The sequence below is a fragment of the Platichthys flesus genome, chromosome 14, assembly GCF_949316205.1.
Source record: "Platichthys flesus chromosome 14, fPlaFle2.1, whole genome shotgun sequence".
Taxonomy (NCBI): domain Eukaryota; kingdom Metazoa; phylum Chordata; class Actinopteri; order Pleuronectiformes; family Pleuronectidae; genus Platichthys; species Platichthys flesus.
This window is the reverse complement of record NC_084958.1, coordinates 10,213,102-10,231,840: the sequence shown is the minus strand read 5'-3', so window position 1 is coordinate 10,231,840 and position 18,739 is coordinate 10,213,102. Positions and strand designations below refer to the sequence as shown.

The window sequence follows — 18,739 nt, the reverse complement described above, 5'->3', positions numbered from 1 at the left end:
TTTCTCTCTTAGATATACAACAAATCCACCTTCCTTCTAATAAACACTAGTAACAATAGATTAAAATTGATTTATATACGTTATATATTTGTTGACAGCCTTATGAATTCAAATGTAAGGCAGTCATCAAAATAAAATATAACACAAGAAACAACTTCCTGTTGCGTAGAAGTCTGTCTAACTTGACTGAGATAAGATAGAAAGGTTGTTCTGTGATCAGCCTGACAGAGGCGCAGTCTCCCTGCAAGCTGTATATTTATCCCTCAAAGCTTAGTCTACAAAATACATTTAATTAAACTTGTCAAGGTTCTACTGTGTACACTCTTTATACAGTCATCAGTATAGTATAAGAAACAGTAATTTAGTTACTGAAAAGTACAAAAGTTATTTTCCATTTCCATCGTAAAAACATTATTTCAGTTTCTGATGAATAAGACAAAAGATAAGAACTTGTATATAAACAGTTGCTGGGGAAAACAGTACAACACAAAATCGGTTTAGGTAAAAGTTTTTTATTTAAATTAGCATAGAAAGCAAAATAAAACTAACCATGTGTAATAAGACAACTTCAAAAACATTGATAGAGCTTGATGCATACATTAGTGAAGATGGAAAATAAGCACTTTATAAAAAATAGATATCTACATTGTAACATAGTGACCGTACAGTATGCATGTCCCTAAGAAGCCATGTTGTCTGTACATTTCCCCCAATGATAAAAAAAAAACACTCCACCAAATGAAAGACTAAGATTGACAGCAGTACTCAACATGATCTAATTTCTATGGAAATGTGAGGGGCTCTAAATGCCTCGACTGAGAATACAACAGGTAATAAAGCAAACTCAAACTGAGCGGCTGTATGGTATCCTCAGACGTTTTGCTGTCCGTCTTGGTCAGACGCTTGGGTCCTCACAAACCACTCAGTGTAACCACACCACCTGAAAACAGGAGGAGCGCGGCTGCTGTGAAATGCAGTTTCTGACCACTCTTCACTCTCAAATTTCTCCATGAAGCAACTTTTCAGTACCTGACATTGTGTCAAAAGCATTGTGCAACATTTACAAATACAATATAGTTTACATAAAGTATGAAATGTAAGAAAATTCCACCATGAAAAGGGCTGATAGGAGTGTTGGTAATATTCATCTTTTGGAGATACAATAGGGAGTATGGGAACAGGGTGCTACATGATAAGACGTACACCTGAGGGTTTGGTATAGGGAGGGGGGGCGGCTGATGTGGGAACGCTGGGTACATGCAAGGTGGAACTGCCGTTTTAGTTCCAGGCAATGTAAAGAGAAAAGACCCTTTGATTAAATATGAACATATCAAAAGGGAGGGGATCAGTGGAGCAGTAGGTAAAAGAGGGGCGTCTCTAGAACAGTAGGAAGTTTATTCCTGGGCCTCTTTGCCAGTCATCCTGTAGATCTCAGTGGGACCTTCCACATGGGTGATGGTAGTGGTCAGCTGGATGTCTTCACCACTGTTTGCTCCAGCATCTCCTGCACATCGTCAACATCATTAATACTATTTTGTGACTTTAAAACACTTTAATAACCCACCGCTGTTTCCATCTATGGCCCTGTTCAGATCTGGAATTAATATCTGTCCTGAATGTGTCTCCTGTGACTCGTGGCCGGTTCTCACTTGTCAATTGTGTTTGAGGAGATCAAATTATATAGTTTTTACCCAATTTGAGTTTAAAGACAAGTCTGATGACTGTTTGTGTGCGTCGGTGCAAGTGAGAGATAAAAGGAGAGAAAGACCGCGAGCAGGGTCAGTGGGGACTGAATGAGTGAATACACGCAGCTTTGAGGAAAGTTTTGCCAATTTAAGAAAAATTCACTCATCACGTGGTAATCAGTGTTGATATTGTGGCTGCTGTAGCAGGACTTGAGCTGAGTCCACAGCTCTTATTATGTGGCACAGGACACATTTACATTCACACATCGAAACGAGTGTGGCCAGATGTGTCCTAGACCACCTCTGAATGTGGCCTGAGTGATCAGATCTCAGAATGCAGTGACGCATTTGGGTGCATTTCATCAACATAAAAACTTTCAGCATGTTTGAACCAGAAGTGAAACTCAAGATCTGAAAGTAAATCAACACAGAGAGACTGAAACTTGGAGGAAGGAACCCCTCCCAATGAGACTGTTGACATACGCCAAGGAAAGCCTCTAAAACTTCAACTCCTCTTTTTCTCCCCCTTGTCACTGACGTCAGGAGATGGATGGTTTTCATTACTCCCCTGCTCTCCGCCCCACCCCCTCTCCTGCCTCTTCCCCTCCTTTTCGTCTGGCCGAAAGCCTGGTGTCCATTAGAATCACCCTCTCAGGCCAAAGAGACCCTTCTTTCCCTTGGGAATCCTTCTCAATTCCACCCCCTCCTCCCACCAATAACCAACTTTAGATGAATAGGCAGCTTTAAAGCAGAGGACAGATGACGTGAGAATGACGGCGAGAGCCAATAAGAGAATACAGAAATTCAAACAATCTCATGACTTAAGTCAACACAACGAGAAGATCAAATATTTAGTTTTGTAAGAGTGACGAAAGCCGTTTTCACTAATGAGGATAATTTGATGTTTCCTCCTGATCTACTATAAATAAACAGAAAATGGTAGGTCAAAGCAAATGTATAGTTACCAGTGATGCACTGACCACTTGAATTATCGTCTCCATAGCGTTTGTGTGACGGCGCGTAGAGGAACATGATTCCGAACACGTACAGGTTCCACATGCCGTAGATACCAGTGAAGAAGGCGCTGTTCACCTGCACCGTGCGCTCTCCCCATTGCCAGTGACCCTCATTCACCTGGATAAGTGACAAATTAACGCTTTTAATAACAGTCATTTCCTTTCTAACTGGTACTAAACGATGAGGTCAAAACATCAAATTGCATCACTTTATCATCGAGACTCACCTGACTGATGATGAAGAAGATGACCGTCATGGCAGCACAGAATAGAGTGACCAACATCAGGAACTTGAACCTGAAAATCAGACCCTGAAGAACAATAAAGAGGAGTTAAAAAACATAATACACAGAGCAGAGCAACCTCCTTGCATTTTCATTACATATTATTTTGTTTGAGTAATGATTTATAGATACGAGGATCAAACACAAGAAACAGATGAAAGCACACCTCATAATGCAAGCGTCTTGCCTTGGACATCGCAGGCAGGGATGTCCTCTTGCCACTGATATTGCGGAAGACTTGAAAAACCATGAAGCAAAGGAAGAGGAAGTAGAGACACGCACAGATTCCTGCCACGATTATAAATGCCATCTGAGACAACACCAGTTAAGGAACCACTTAATGCACCAGAATGTGATATAACTGACAGTATATATTGTAAACTCAAGTACTGATAAATAGAAAGTATCACAGATATAAAAGGTTTCACTAATATAGATTTAGAAAACAAGCTTTATAGCTGCTTTTATAAAGTTTCATCCATGACTATAAATCTGGGTCTCGTTTATAAACCCTTGGCACTCTTGGATGCAGGAGGAGGCAGAGCAGAAACGTATAAAGTTTTGATGACCCTGGCTATGAGCACTGTACCAAATGTCTTAGTCAAAGCGCAGAGGCAGGAACACAAGGATGCTTTTTCTTTTTCAGGAGTCTCAGAAAGAAAGAAGGAGAAAGGGGAGCAAAGACTGGGAAAAGAGGTAGGCTTGTTTTTTTGTTTTTTTTAAACGTGTGCTGAGGACTCTCGCTACGTTCAGCTCGGCAAGCAAGGCAAACGGTTTCACAAACAGGAACAGATCATCCCGAGACCCTGGGCGATACTTTCACATATGGCATTACTGAATTATTTCTCATCGTATCAGTCTGCAGTTCAGTTTTCCAGTTTGTGCTGAAGTGAAGCCAGAGCATTGAGGCTTGAACAAACCGAGATTTAAGAGGACGACAAAAAAACGAAAAGTCTTTGTGAACTGGCTGCTAAATTACATATCTTCTTAATTCACCTTTGAAGAGAGCTTTCTTTATTACTGTTGTCACATATTATTTAAAAAGGATACAGCTAGCTCTGTTCCTACATCCGACGCCCAGATGCTGTAGAAAGGGTTGGTCAGCTGGACACCTCTGACAAAACAAAACAGTATATTTAAGTTTCAGACTGACATTTGTCGCAAATAACAATTATGCATGACATTAACAAAAATACATTTAAAAGTCGGTTGTTGTACGAGGAGAAGAATCCTGATCTCACCTCTCACACATGTCAAAGATGAAAAGACAGAGGGAGCCAAAGACGATGGGTCCGACCTGTTTCCAGTACACTGAGAAACGATTCCTCTCTGTTTGGTCCTAATAGAAAAAGACAAAACAGACAAATATTAATGTAAGTAATATAATGTTTTGTAAAACAAAAACAAAAATGTACTGTACATCAGTATAGCAATATATAATAAAATAAGTTTTAATATCGGCAAACAAAAGTGGTTCTCTCCTTTGTTTCTCTAATAACTTGTTTCCCCACATAACTAAGAAAAGGGGAAGGTAAATAAAGTTTACGGTACAGTCTTGGTTTACAACTGAAAAAATAGTTGATCTACCTTATTTCAGCCCCATGAACAAGTCCTCAAACATGCTAAACATCGAAAAGGTGCCAGGTACTATACCATGAGGTGCTCCCCACAGAAGATGATCCAGAAGGAGAGCAGCATGGAGTAGAAGATACCCTGTCTAATGTCTCCAAAAAGCAGCATCCATGTCCAGTTGAAGCCGACAGAAAACCACTCCACTGGGATGTTAATAAACGTCATTGAGATGCCCAGCGCCAAGATTACCCTAAAATGGAGCAAAAACTGTCTTAGAGCTATAATCAATCAGCATCTTTACCAACAACAGATGGATGGGGAATACAATTTTCTGGTGTTTAAATATACATGTTCCCACATTTGTCCCATTTTAGAGTGAATATCCCGAGTAGCATAATTACTGTAGCATCAGTAGATACACCGGTATATTCAAGAATGATTATTGGATGAGATAAAACAAGTTACAGCCCCAGTGGAAGCAGTCCTCTCGCACTTCATTCAATGCAGTCAATGTTAGGAGCAGTTTAACTGAAAACTTTACAACAGAATTTCTATCAAAGCTTTGCACAGACACAATCAATCTTTTACAGCAAGCTTACGTCAACAATGGCTGGAGAAGGCTCATTAGATCTCGGGACGTTATTGATTAAATTATGCATTCAGCTACAAGCACGGCGTGTCCCCACTGACCAAACCAACTCTAAACAATTCAATACAGTCCTAAGTAGTTTCATTATTATACAAATCCTCCCTCAACCATGAAACCTAGACATTTAGAGATAAATAAGGGATGAATGAGTAAAGAACAATCAGTAAGCAGAGAAACAGAATAAAGCTAATCTTCAAAGCGTCTGCTGCAGGTTCCTGCATGCCACCAGTTGATGAAAGGATGGTCGTAAATAGTCAGATGAGAGGGCAAAACAGGGCTACAATGTGTGTGTGTGTGCGAGAGAGAGAAAAGAAAACAAGATGCTGCAGGTAAAGGTGACCTTTTAAACATGAGGGTACAAAACTGTTTAGGCAAAGGCTGTGGGTGAACAGAGTGAAACCACATTTCAGTGGTATGTGTGGAATGTGCCCTGAACTCTACCAACACAGACAGAACTAAGGCTGGGATCTCACTGTGCCATTGTATGTTCAGGAAAATAAGACAAAAGACTCCATATGAAAATCTCAGGAATTATAGTGGTAAAGATGCTAAATGGAAGGATTGCACATTTCGGATGTGACAGTAGTAAATGCACAGGGAACTAAAAGCATTGATTCAGTCTGAATTCCAGTTGAATTCAGACTCAGCCCCGGAGTTGTGTATTCTAACTCACAGGCACAAACAGCTAAACTGAGCACTGATTAATGTTATTACTTCCATGTTTACAACCCTGACACCTCTGTGGACAAGCATGACAGGAAACTCTGGTAAAGCTTTTACAACATGAAAAAATCATCCACTGTCCACATATAGGGTACCAACCAGTCGCAGGTCCTAAGAGCCTGCTGGTCATTAGGGAATAAGAGCCTAGAGCTGGAAAAGAGGGAGGGAGGGAGACACTGGCTGTCTGTGCATGTGGTATGTGTATGGGGTGTCTTGGTAGCTGGAGAGTGAAGAACTGAATGTGTTTGTGCAGCATGTGTCAGTTGAGTGCTAGCTTGCAGATTTTGTACGTGTTTCACGCTTCGCCAAGCCAGGCACTTCCTGTGGCGCAGAATGCTGCCTCGTACTGATCTGTCTTCCCAGCACGACAGGGGGTTAGAAAAATACTGGGCTCTGAGCATCCCTTCAACTTTCCACCACACAGCATCCAAGCTATCTGCATTAGGCAGATCAACCTGTATTTGATGCTCTTAACCTTAAGGAATACATTTTCAACATTTGTTTGGGAATTAGTACAAATACAATCATATTCTAAATATGAAAACAGTGATAAAGAATGTCTTGTTCCCTGGAGGTAAATCTGAAAGGCAGCAGCTCTTTTTCCTGCTCATTCCCCCAGAAACCATGTACCCAGTGTCCCATTTATATTTTTGACAGAATTTTCTGTGCACCACGGATAGTCATAAATAACATTCCTCTAAAGACGCTAGATGAGCACCACCCTCTGATCTCAGTGACCTTAAGAGTTAGCATGACCTACTTGCACGTTTTATCCATTGTTAATATGCGCCTTCACCCAGCAGACACGCCGAAGAAGAGTGTAACTGTCTGCAGGCTGTGGTCGTGCAAATAAGTATAATTTGACTTTAATTACCACTGAACACAAATCAAGTTAAATTAAGTTTTACTTATAACCATTGGTCATTAGTGGACTATAAATTGAAGTAGGGTGGCAAAAATATCATAATAAGAATTATTCTTATCACAATGCAGCAGTGTACTCAAAATACCAGTGACATGCTAATCAGAGCAAACAGCCTTACTTCTCCAGCAGCACAGGGGGTCTGCTCATGAGGGTGATGCGTCTCCAGTACCAGATCATTATGATTAAAATGCTGGGTGTGAGGAACGTCTTCATGGCAAACCAAACTTTTGTGAAGCCTCCATTCTGGTGGATGCTCTTGAGGGGGAGGGGAGACAAACAAGGTAAGCGTCAACCATCTGATTTGTGTATCTTGTATTTAACGCCAAACCCTATTAAGGCTTAATTTGTGACTGCTGAAAACCTGGATTGTGTGGATTAACATTACACAATAATGCTTCAAATACAGTCATAATGAAAACTCACAACAAGACGAATGTCCTTGATTTCTCCGATCCCCACGTTGACCTTCTTCCGCTCGTTGACAGGCAAGCGGATGTTGAGAAGATAGTACTTATGGGCCACATTACCCACCTCCATGAAAGGCAGTAGGTCACACTCATAGTAGCGTCCCTCGTTCTCAAAGTTCTGGAAAATACACAGCAAAACATCTGGTTTGGCAAAACAGCTTCTGCTTTAAATGGCTTTAATAATATCCAGACCACAGCTCCCATCATTAAAATGTCAATAAAATGTGCTGAATAATATTAAGCAACATCGATCGCGAATATTATCTAAAATAATCTTTTGGTATTTAGCAATATATAAAAGTTGAAATAGAGAATGTAATTTCCTTACCTTGGGAGTGGTGAAGTTGCAGCTAAGTTTCCTCTCTTCAAAAGAGTGTGCCATCTCTGTCCACTCACTGACTGTGTCGTCTCTGTAGGCCAGTCCCACGTCAATGGTGACCAGTGCTCCATTCTCTGGAAACAAGAATTTATTGAGTGATTTCAGACTCAGATAAATTATAAAATTTGGTCAATAGATAGTTGTGTAACAAGTTTAACTTGTGTTCATAAATCATTCAACGCGCATATTGTGTCATTGAAGATATAAGATGGAAAAATGCTTTGAGTAACATTCTCATTCATGTGCATTTTGATGTGTTATACATGAAGGCCCAGCCCTGCTGCTTGTTATTATACCAGTGACAGGATAAAATTAAGTCCTGACGACAGGCAGCCATGGCCTTTTTAACTGCGAGACCGGCTAAGATAATTGCTACCACTCACATGGAGACATTCAGTGCAAATGTGTTCAGTTCATTTTCAGGTGTCCTCCAAAGAAGAACAATAAAAAGAAGAGGATGATATTTATCTGGTTTAAACAACTAACAGTCTGAGTTGCACGGCTGCTGCTCTAAGTTTTGTCTGTTCTTAGGTTCATTCAGAAAACTGGATTTTAATGGTACAGTCATTGGCTAATTTATTCTTAAACAAACATGTTTATACAAGGTCAAATTATTGGAGAGTTAATGTGTGGTACCGACCCATGGAATGAGTCAGATTAATAGGCTTATTTCCCTGCATGTTCACAGTCTGGGATTCAGTCTGCTCTCAATGGTGGACGAAATCTAGGTTACATCCTACTTGACAGAAACCTCAGCAACACTTTGCGCTGACCTCCAACAAAAACATCCAAAGCAAAGCTATTAAAACTTCATCTTTAGATCACATTACAAAGCCAAGTGTTCTCTCCTACAGCCCTCCAGAGAGCCTCTTGTACAGTTATGAAACAAGCTGGAATGAAGAGAAAGAAACCCAGTGGCCTGGGCTGTAAGAAAGAAAAAAAAAAGAAAGGAGAGGCAGGGGGAGAGGGAGGCAGATGAGAACTGGCAGCCGACTGTCTCTGTAATGCCGTTCCCTCTGCCATTGGTTGAGCCAGACGCCTTCGAATGTCAGCTTACTTCATGCAAACATTCCACTTTAGTCCAGCGGCCATCGCCACAGAAACTAAGCCTCCTCAACAGCTGTGTTATTGCTGGACCTCAGCCAATCGGTGCTTGGTGCCGAGGTGGAGTGGAGCGGTTGGTAGAGTGGTTAATAAAGGCAAAGCTCTATTGTACGAACATTGTTACACAGATAAGGTATCCAAGGAAGAGACGGCCTTGTATTTCTCATACAGCTGCAGAACAGAAGGCGCCTTCCTCTGGCACTGAGGTGTCCTGGTCAATATGGAGACACATCACCAGATACCATCTTTATTGTTGTGAAAGACCTGGCAGCAATGTTTCTGAGGTTTGAGTTTGATTTGAATTCTACTGACTCTGAATACCGCATCTCAGGTTGGGAAATCTGAATCCTTTCATACCCTCCTAAAATTTTACAAAATGTTGAGAACACAAGTCTTTGAATGTTAATTTTGCAATTAATTTTTTTTAGTAATGTTAAAGTAGTTTTTTTCTAAATCAAATGACATGTGTTCCATGATGCCTACACTAAGTTGTGCACTTAATCTTTTTCTTATACTTTAAAATTGTATATGCATAAAATCAGCTATAAGTTTCCCATTGCTGCAGCAGTGACTCGTGTGTACAACTTGCAGTTTTTTAGTGGTCTCTCTACATTCACTTGTTCTCACAGCACCTCTTAAGGCTCACACAGATCAAAATTAGTTTACTGCACCTGGTAGAAGGGTTGAACAACTGACTTGTCTGTCAGCAAACTACAGTCCCTCAACATATTTTCACTGAGGCCAAGAATGTGAATGAGCAAACGATGCTGACATGACTGTTTAGACAAGCTAGAGAAAGGCTTCACCACAAACTTTCAAACTTTTGTTCTAATTTACCTCCTACTCCTCAGTTGATAAACAGAGCAGAGATAGATGGCCTTCAAGGTTTACAACAGCTCTTCAGTGCAGACATGACTATAAAGCTCTGAAGCTCAAGTTGACATCATACCGATCTGTACATAAACTTTAGAGCGAAGACTCAAGACGTCTTTCCCAGGCTTTCCTGGTGATCCATTCACTTATTAGGCAGTCTCCTCATCCTCTCTAATCCTCTCTTTCAGGACTCTGCCAGGATACTAAACCCTCTTCTACAAGATACCAGTTATCTCCTTCCTCCTCCTCCCTTTCCTCTGATTCAGGCATTTCAACACCTTGAGATGCTGTAGGTTGGTCTACACACTGTTCTTCAACAGAGTTGTTATTTGGATAACAGTAAGATTGGTTGTGGGTTTCTTTCATGACAATAGAAACTACATATATGGCAAAGCCAGTAGCTTATCAGCAGAATAATTCCGGTAGGCTCCTTTTCTTATGGTTAGAAGTATCGAAATGAAAGACTTAACTGAAATGTGATGGTTAATAATCACAAAACTATTTAATTGGTAGAAAGATCCTAATGTGAGTGCCATCCCCCAAAAAAACATTTACACAATTAATGTGTCAAAATGTTAATTGTTCTATTGTATATAGACATTGGGAGGTGCGCGACCAGCTAAGATGACGCCATGCGGTAGCAGAAATTATGTAAATTCTGGTGTACACTAACACATGCAAGGATTGGATAAAGTATAAACTAGGCTTAATAGGACAGTGCATTGCTCAGAGTCAGCCAGCTATGAGCCGGGTGCAGATTACCTCTCTCCACTCCCATTATACCTGTGAAGGGTCTCAGACAAGCCCATCTACAAAAGCCCCCAAGGGTTTATGGGGCTACAAAGAACAAACAGCAGGACATCTATCATTGTTTGCAGCCTGCATGTGTCACAGAAATCCAATCTAGTGACAAATGCACATTCCTGGGAAGCGTTCACCACGATAATCCGAAATTCAGACACAAAACAGTATCCTGCCACAACCCTATGTAGGTAAGGAAATATAAGAAACATGCTAAATTTGTAATGTGACTCTGCAGTTGAATTTATGTTGTGAGAGATTAAAGGGTATTTTGAGCCATTGCAAATATTTGCCTTCAGACACTAAACCAATTAAATAATAGAGAAAAAAAGGGGGGGGGGGCACTCAAAACAGTTCAATCTGAGGAGGGCTGTTTTAGACAGGGTAAAAAAGGTGCTGTTTTAAATTATCCTTGTGGTATTTTGACCAAAATATGTTACAGATATTTCATTAAGACCCCAAGGAACCATATCAACTGTGGTAAAATGGGCATACGATCGGTCCTTTAAATCGTAAGTAAGCATTGGTTCTCACCTATCTGGTTGTACATCTTGAAAGCAATGTCAAACTGCAGGATGACCAGCATGAACTGGAACCAGGCGCTCATCTCCTTGTGAGGCAGAGGAATGTGGACAGCAAACACAATGTTGTTAGCTTCAATCTTTTTGGCCATGGCCTCGTCAAAGGTCCGGATCTTGGCACACTTGTCTGGACCCCAGGGCATGAACCATTTTGATTCCTGACGGTGCTTGACTGTGTCCACGCACTTGGTGGCTAAGTAGTGGACCGCTGTGGTGGGGCTGGGAGCTGTTGAGACAAAGACAAAAGAGGGAGACATGTTAGGCTTGGTGTCATGTTGAAATACTGCAGCAAAGAGTTTTGAGGTCCTGCCAAGCAAAATTTCCCCTTAAACTAATAAATCATTCAAAAAGTGGGAATAAAAATCAATAAATAAAACTTGAGCACACTGGATTAAACTGTGCATGGACAACATTAATATCTTAGCAACCATTAGAGACAGTCAACAGGTTGGGTTCCAGCCAAATCCAGTCCAAACACTTTGGCAATTACTTTTAACACTGTTTAGAAAGATGAGTTTTCTCAGAAGGGTGGCTGGCGTCTCCCTTAGGGATAGGGTGAGAAGCTCAGCCATCCGTGAGGAACTCGGATTAGAGCCGCTGCTCCTTCACTTAGAAAGGAGTCAGCTGAGGTGGTTCGGGCATCTGGTAAGGATGCCCACTGGGCGCCTTCCTTGGGAGGTGTTTCAGGCACGTCCAGTGGGGAGGAGACCTCGGGGAAGACCCAGGACTAGGTGGAGAGATTATATCTCAACACTGGCCTGGGAACGCCTCGGGATCCCCCCGTCAGAGTTGGTCAATGTGGCCCGGGAAAGGGAAGTCTGGGGCCCCCTGCTTGAGCTGCTCCCCCCGCGACCCGACCCCGGATAAGCGGATGAAAATGAGATGAGAGATGAGACTGTTTAGAAAATGCCTGCTAGCCAGGCGCTTCTCACTGAAATGATGGGGAGGGACATTCCCGAAAGATCTCAGGCACCAATTACACTGTTACGCATTGAGATTCATGAGCTCGACAAGACTGGTGTTTGTAGTCTCCACCCCCAGGATCTGATGAGTGCTTGGGAAAAGATCCATCATTATCATGAGAACACAAACACTTTGGTTGCCCATTGTAAAACCTGGAGGATGGACGTGAACAACATCAGAGATGTGATGTGAGTGTCGAGGTGAAGCCATATATACAGTCTATGGGTGAAGCCTCAAAGCAAAAAGAAAACAAGGTTTTCAACAACAGTAAAACTACTAAACAAAACCTAAACTGCATCCAGTATTGAGGACACTTGTTTTGCACTGTGTGGTCAGTAGGATTTGTTGATGGTTGATATTATCACATTTTTATATTACCACATTTTTTCCAGGTGTATTTCCTAGAAATGTTCATTTAACGGTGCCTAAAACTTAGTAACAAAAAAGGGATTTGGATGTACTTTGGAAAATGTTATGGACTGGTTCATATGAAATTGATGATATGTACTAAACACATATCAAATGGCAACAGGCATTTTCAGACATGTGCGCCAGAAAATGTCCAGAAACTGTATCCAAGCATTTTCTGGAGCTTGCCTTTCATATATGAAGCACGTTGCATACACCCACAAATGGTCCAACAGTCCCCTTAAATACAATCAGGCAACACAAATTTGCATACACACTAATATATTTCAATTCCCTAAATATTCATTTTTTCCATCAAGGGCCATTATTATTGCCTTGGAAACAGGCAAAAATGTCATCAAAGCCCCATTTCACAATGCTTGGATCCATGTCTGTCTGAATTTGCACCACATTTAGTGGGTTCTCTGTCCCATCATACCACCAAATTTCATGGATGTATGTTCAGTAGTTCCTGCACAATCGTGCTGAGTGATCGGTAAGCTGATCACCAAATATTTTGATAAACACAAGTGTCAAACATTTGATGGTTCAAGCTTCCAATCCACAAGTTGCGGTGTTTCTTTGTATATAAAAGTAAACTAAGTATGAAGTAAATAATATCCTGCTGAGTTTCGGACAGTTGATTGGAATAAACAAATACCTTTAAGACACATCATTACCGTTGACTCAGGCAAACTAATGTGGTCACATTTGTTTTTTACTTTGAGGCGATTTATAAACTAAAGAATCCATCAACAAAACAGTCACCGGTTTTAATCAAAAAGCCTTGAATCCCACTGAAAACGGAAGAATGGGATAAATACCCAAAACCTTTTTATGCAGGGTGCTTGTGGGGATGAAGTGACTCATGGGCCTGAGCATGAAAGCCCAGAAATGTTCAGTCTCAACCCATGAAAAAAAGATTAGTGACATATCTAAGTAGACTCAAAGCTCTAATCACTGTCAAAGCTCCTTCAAAGCTAGCAAGCCGGGTAGTAATACTTTCAGTTTGGAGATTTCCAAAGGTATGCTCACCAAAATGGCAGTAGAAGAACACTAAAAAAAGGTATCACACTAGTTTGAACCTGCACACAATAACCTGGTTACTTATCTGTATATCTAATCATATCTGTTCACTAGTGAGGGATGGACACCACAAATAGACTACACAGTCATAAATCCTGACAAGGGTTATCTTCATGAAACCTTCAAGTGTCATAACAGTTGTGTAAATCTGAAAACATACCATGACAAACAGGATACACCTAACTGAATTAAACCCAGTTATTTGGTACCCCTTGATGTTCAATCATCTAGTGACCCTGGGAGTCCAGCGACACACCGGCTCCTCCGGTCTCCATTGCAGCGTACCCAGTATAATGGCCGTCCCCTCAGCCCGCTGACCCCATGCCGTGTTCCCGGGTTTGTCGGGAAACAAGGGGAGAGAAACCCCTTTCTACTCAATTACCCCTGCTGCCCCCGGCCACCAAGCAAACACAAAGGAATCTGGCTTCATTAAAACCATCTCAGTGAGGAATGAACCAAACATGCTAATTTAACACCGGCCGTGGAGTGAGTTAGTGAGCAGGGGGGACTGCAGCGACACAAGGAGACGCTGATGTTTAGTGTCTGTGAATGGTTTCCAGATCCAGCCCATAATAAAGATGGCCATTTGACGCATTGGTGTGTATGTGGGTAGATTTGAAGAAACTTGACAGCAACTCCAATAAAGTCCTGCAGGCAAAATGCAACTTTGACAGCTGTGTGTGTTTGTGTTTGTGTGAGATTGTGCGCCACTGTCTGTCTCAATGCAAGTGAAAAAAACAGGGGAATGAGGGGAAGAGGAGGGAACACACGGGACATGAATGCGCTGCTGCGAGGCTAAGGGGATTTGGGAGAATGGGAGACACACATGGAGGAGAGGGGGGAGTGAAGGGAAGGTAGAGATGCTGCCTGGGGGCCCCACACAGCAGACAAGCATTATACTTGGGAGGGGGAGGCGGAAGGGGGAGGTTGGGGTATAGAGGTGGGAACAAGAACAGTCAAGTTTGAATCACAGAGGTGCAAAAACATGCACACAAAAAAAGGCAAGCTTACATCTGATGGTTCGACCTTCGACGCTAAATAAAGTGTTAATAAGTAAATAACAGGCTTTGGACTATGGATTGGTCAAAAGAAAAACTTGGATTCTGGGAAATTGTGATGGCCACGTTGAGGAAAAAGTCCCCAGAATAATCCAACTAATGAAAACAAGCATAAGGTGCAAGCCCCTGAAGCAAATGTGTAAGAATAATTTATCAGCTTTAAAAAAAATTATGCAGGTTTGCATGAGTAGTTGTGTATATGAATATAGATGGAAACCACCCAAGATGGTTCCCAGTCCAAAAGTCAAGACGCAGGTGAGTGAGACAGAAAACTAACGTAACTGCACATGAGAAAACCAGAGCGAAACATCCCATGTACTTACTCTATACTTCAGAGCAAGTGTGAAGGTATTTATGTGTGTGTGTGTGTGTGTGTGTGCCCCCCCCCCACAAAAAAAACATAAATACATCGAATCCCAGCAAAAAAAAACTGCAGAAGGTGAAGATTTCAGAAGAGGCTGGTGTTGGAAAAGAACAGAATGGGGGATAGTGGTGTTCTGTGGTCTTTGTAGCCGAGGGAGGTGGAGGCGTGCGGACCGGCTGCGAACACCTTGATACAGAGCAGTGATTTGGCGGAGGTGCTCCGGTTTCACAGCACCGACATTGTTCCGTGGAGAAAAAGCCCCGTCAAGGTGGGCGGACACGGCGAAAAAGTTAGCACTCACTCCCTTTTGTCTGTGGAGGGAAAGATCCCCCATTGTGTCTACGCTTGTTTAAAACGGCTTTGAGAAAAGAACAAGTTAAAGCAGACGTTTAAAGCCAAAGAGCCACAGACGCGCTAACTCACGCGTTAGCTTGAAGAAATGCTCAAAGAAAGTCAAGGAGGAAAAAAAGAACTCACCAATTAAACCGCCGACCATGAAGGCGAACGCCTGGAACAGCAGCAGAATAACTCCCACTATCACCAACTTTTTGGTGCTCATGTTCTCGATGATGGCCCCCGCCATGGCGCCGCAGAGCTTGGGGGTGAAACACCGTCTATCTACGCAGAGAGAGTGTGTTGGAGAGGGGGACGCGGGCGCTGCATCAACGGAGGAGCAGGAAGGCAAACTGGGCCCCTTCGCCGCTCTGCTCCTGCCTTTCAACTTCCAGGCAGGAGGAGGAGGAGGAGGAGAAAATAAAAAGCAGGGATCACATGACCGAGTAGCGCGGAGCTCTATCCCCCAGAACAGGCGACGGACTCGGGGAGCAGCTCCGTGGAGCCTGGTAATGCAGGTTCCCAGCGTGTCATTGAATTCCTCCGTCCAACCTTCACCGGGCTATTTAAAGGAAGATGTGCGGAGTACCCGTCCCATGCTTTAGTTGTGTAATACCTGTCAACACATTGTCCCTTAGCATCTACTGGAAATAGATGTGGCTGCTGTGTTTAATGTCCGTGTCCCCTGCAGAAGTTAGAACAAGATGTGATCTTTGATTTTTCATGTGATAAAATGTTTTTAAAAAATAGCATAGATCTGGGCAATAAAATAATAGCAATAATTGACCAAATGTAATTTATATCAAGAGAAGTTTGTGTCTTTTTTATCTTATCCTATCTTGGCCTTTCTCGTCTTGTTGTGTCTAATTGTATAGATAGATAGATAGATAGATAGATAGATAGATAGATAGATAGATAGATAGATAAATAGATTACTTTAATCATCCCTGAAGGAAAATTAAGTCGTCATAGCAGCCGGTACATTTGAATATATCTTATCTTATCTTATGATATGCTGTCTTGTCTTGTCTTACTGTTACCTGTTTTATCTTGTCTTATCTTATCTCTTCTTATTTTATCTTATCTTCTGATCTCTTGTCGTGTTTTGTGTTGTGTAAGCACAGTGAGGAGGTATAGCCCGTATATCTCCCCCAGATTTTCACATTGTTTTAATGTTTATTAAAGTGTTTGTCATTCTCTAAAGAGTTTAAACCCACAGTTTCAGGAGCAAAAATATTAAGAGGACATTTATCGTGTTAATTGTTGACATGAACATTTTATCTTGAGTAAGTTTTGGCCATGTCTTAGCCCGCTTATAAATTTAGCCTCACAAAAACTGAATAATTTCTCAAATACATCTTGATCAGATATTGGATCCTTATCTTATTTTTCTTGGCTCTTGTACAAAAGACCCTGGTGCCATAATTTTCTTAGAATAAACTTCTTATCATCTTTATTCTATCTCAAGAAACTGTAGCTCCAAACAGAAACCCAATGAGTTGTATCACTCCAATGACTGTCTTGTTAAACATACATGTTCAAAGTAATGTATTGCAGAAAGGAATTTTACTTGCTGAAGATCTTGGTGAAATGGTTTTCATTACTTTAGGACCTTTGGCGGCCAGTTGACTGAAAGCAATTAATGTTGTTCAGATCCTTTGATACTCATTAAAGGCTCAGTGTGAAGAATTTAGTGATATCTAGTGGTATTTAATTATAAAGGGTCCATTCTAGGGCACAGAAAGTAATAATTCGTACATTTAAGAGAGAACACAATCGTGAAAACATCACTAGCATTATTTTATATTCAATTTCCGCTCTGATCATTTGATATCACAAGTCAAACTTTTAAGTTTCCAGTTCTTGCTGCTGATTTCTGTCTGGTAAAAATTTAAAGGTTTGGAAAACACAAAATTGCAACAAAACTTACTGGAAAGTTTTTCCTTCTATATCCGACCACTTGCACACTGCCAGCATGGCCATCAGGGGGCATTTCAGGGGCGGCTCCTGGTACAGGCGACATAGGGGGTTGCCTAGGGTGCAAATTGCCGAGAGGGCGGCACAAGAGACTGATTTATCATGACGTAACACATGCAATGTAAAACAATACAGTAATGTGAAAAGCGGTCCGCCTCCTTCCTCGCCCATATTAAATACGGCTACAGGCTTGCGTAGGTCAGTCACCTGTGAAGACCAGCATCATCCAGCGCGGAGAAATGCGCTCCCTGGGCTACGGGGATGAACCAGCCGAACGCCACTACGCTGCCATAGGTGGAAGCAGGACACCAGTGGACACAGGATGAGGATGAGGGGGGGGGGGGGGGGGGGGGGGATTTTGATTAGGGCAAAACAACTGTTGCACCAGTTGTGTCCCTGACATTCAAAAGAGACATTCACTGTTATGACTCATTACGGTAATTCAATTAAATAAAATTAAATAAAAAAAACAATAAAATTAAAATTAATAAAAAACTGCGCGCGCACCGTCTGCGCAGAAGCCTACTGCACACGTTCTGCGCAGAAGCCCATCGCGCAGATTCTGCGCAGAAGCCCATTGCAGGAATTGCACTCGCAGTTTTTTTTTTTTTTTTTCCTCATTTAATTTAAGAGTAAGTATGTTTGCGTCATGGGGATTGAACCCAGGACCTTCACATTGAGGACGATCGCTTTACCGACTAGGCCACATCACCTGCTGAATTCTTCAGAACTAAGCACTTTAAGAAGATTAACATATTATCCTGTGTGTGGTCTATGGTGCATGCATTGCTCAGAGAAAATATTTTCTACTTTTCTACATATATTTTACAGCCTTACTTAAAAGTTTCTTTTATATTTTTGGATTTTAGATACTGGACAATTTAACATGCTTTAAATTTATCTTCTGAGTCAAGCTGCTGCTTGTTTCCATGTGATGTCCTCAGGCTGCCCCCTGCTGGCTGCTGGGTTCCTCCGCACTCCAGCTGTTGTCCTGAATGAGCTTTGCTAATGAAAGAATACTGCATAGTCACATGCAGTATGCGTTGAGAGCACAGCATCCTGGTTTAAATGTTACTACCAACACATATCCTTTGGTACTCAAAAAGTAATTTCAAGTAAAGTTAAAAAAATTATAATATCAAACTTTTCACACAATGTGCTTCTGTGCCAATATCAGCAAACAGCTCCAGACGGTTTTGAGGTATGATCAGATACTCTGAAGGGACATAAAATGGAGGGATAGTCCAAAGGAAGCAGAGAAACAACACATCAAGGCATAGCATGAGAGATGGATGGAGTTGATGTGCTAAAAATCTAATCCAACCAAGTATATTTCCTCACAGCTTCCCTCTTAAAAAAAGATTAAATTATCAGGTGCACAAGGAAACAATATAGAGGTAAGAATCAGCCTGATTCTGGACATCATTATTGTTTATTTTTGTCGACATGACATGCTATCAGTACAGCTGATTTCAGACTCTTTTTATATTT

General features: G+C 41.5%; 1 protein-coding gene across 5 annotated transcripts; it reads right to left on the bottom strand.

Moving 5' to 3' along the window:
• Nucleotides 1-496: 496 nt before the first annotated feature.
• On the bottom strand, nt 497-16,067 carry wls (Wnt ligand secretion mediator). Of its 5 annotated transcripts, none has more exons than XM_062404974.1 (12): nt 15,416-16,067; nt 11,013-11,285; nt 7,650-7,774; nt 7,278-7,439; nt 6,973-7,109; nt 4,639-4,807; nt 4,227-4,324; nt 4,036-4,099; nt 3,152-3,295; nt 2,929-3,012; nt 2,666-2,819; nt 497-1,504 (listed from the first exon to the last, which is right to left on the bottom strand). In XM_062404974.1, exons 1-12 carry the CDS (start codon nt 15,519-15,521, stop codon nt 1,395-1,397), a joined length of 1,626 nt encoding a protein of 541 aa, XP_062260958.1. In that variant the 5' UTR covers nt 15,522-16,067; the 3' UTR covers nt 497-1,394. The 5 variants fall into 5 exon arrangements, with proteins under 5 accessions (XP_062260958.1, XP_062260962.1, XP_062260959.1 ...); XM_062404978.1 differs by having other exon boundaries at nt 497-940; XM_062404975.1 differs by having other exon boundaries at nt 2,651-2,819; nt 3,173-3,295; nt 15,416-16,065.
• Nucleotides 16,068-18,739: the final 2,672 nt, after the last annotated feature.

Coding starts and splice junctions, on each gene's coding strand:
- wls (XM_062404973.1), bottom strand. CDS start 15,521: ATGGCGGGGGCCATCATCGAGAACATGAGCACCAAAAAGTTGGTGATA. Junction 7,440..7,649: donor GCAACTTCACCACTCCCAAG/GTAAGGAAATTA, acceptor TGTATTTTCCAG/AACTTTGAGAACGAGGGACG. Junction 1,505..2,650: donor AAGTGGTCAGTGCATCACTG/GTAACTATACAT, acceptor GACGATGTGCAG/GAGATGCTGGAGCAAACAGT.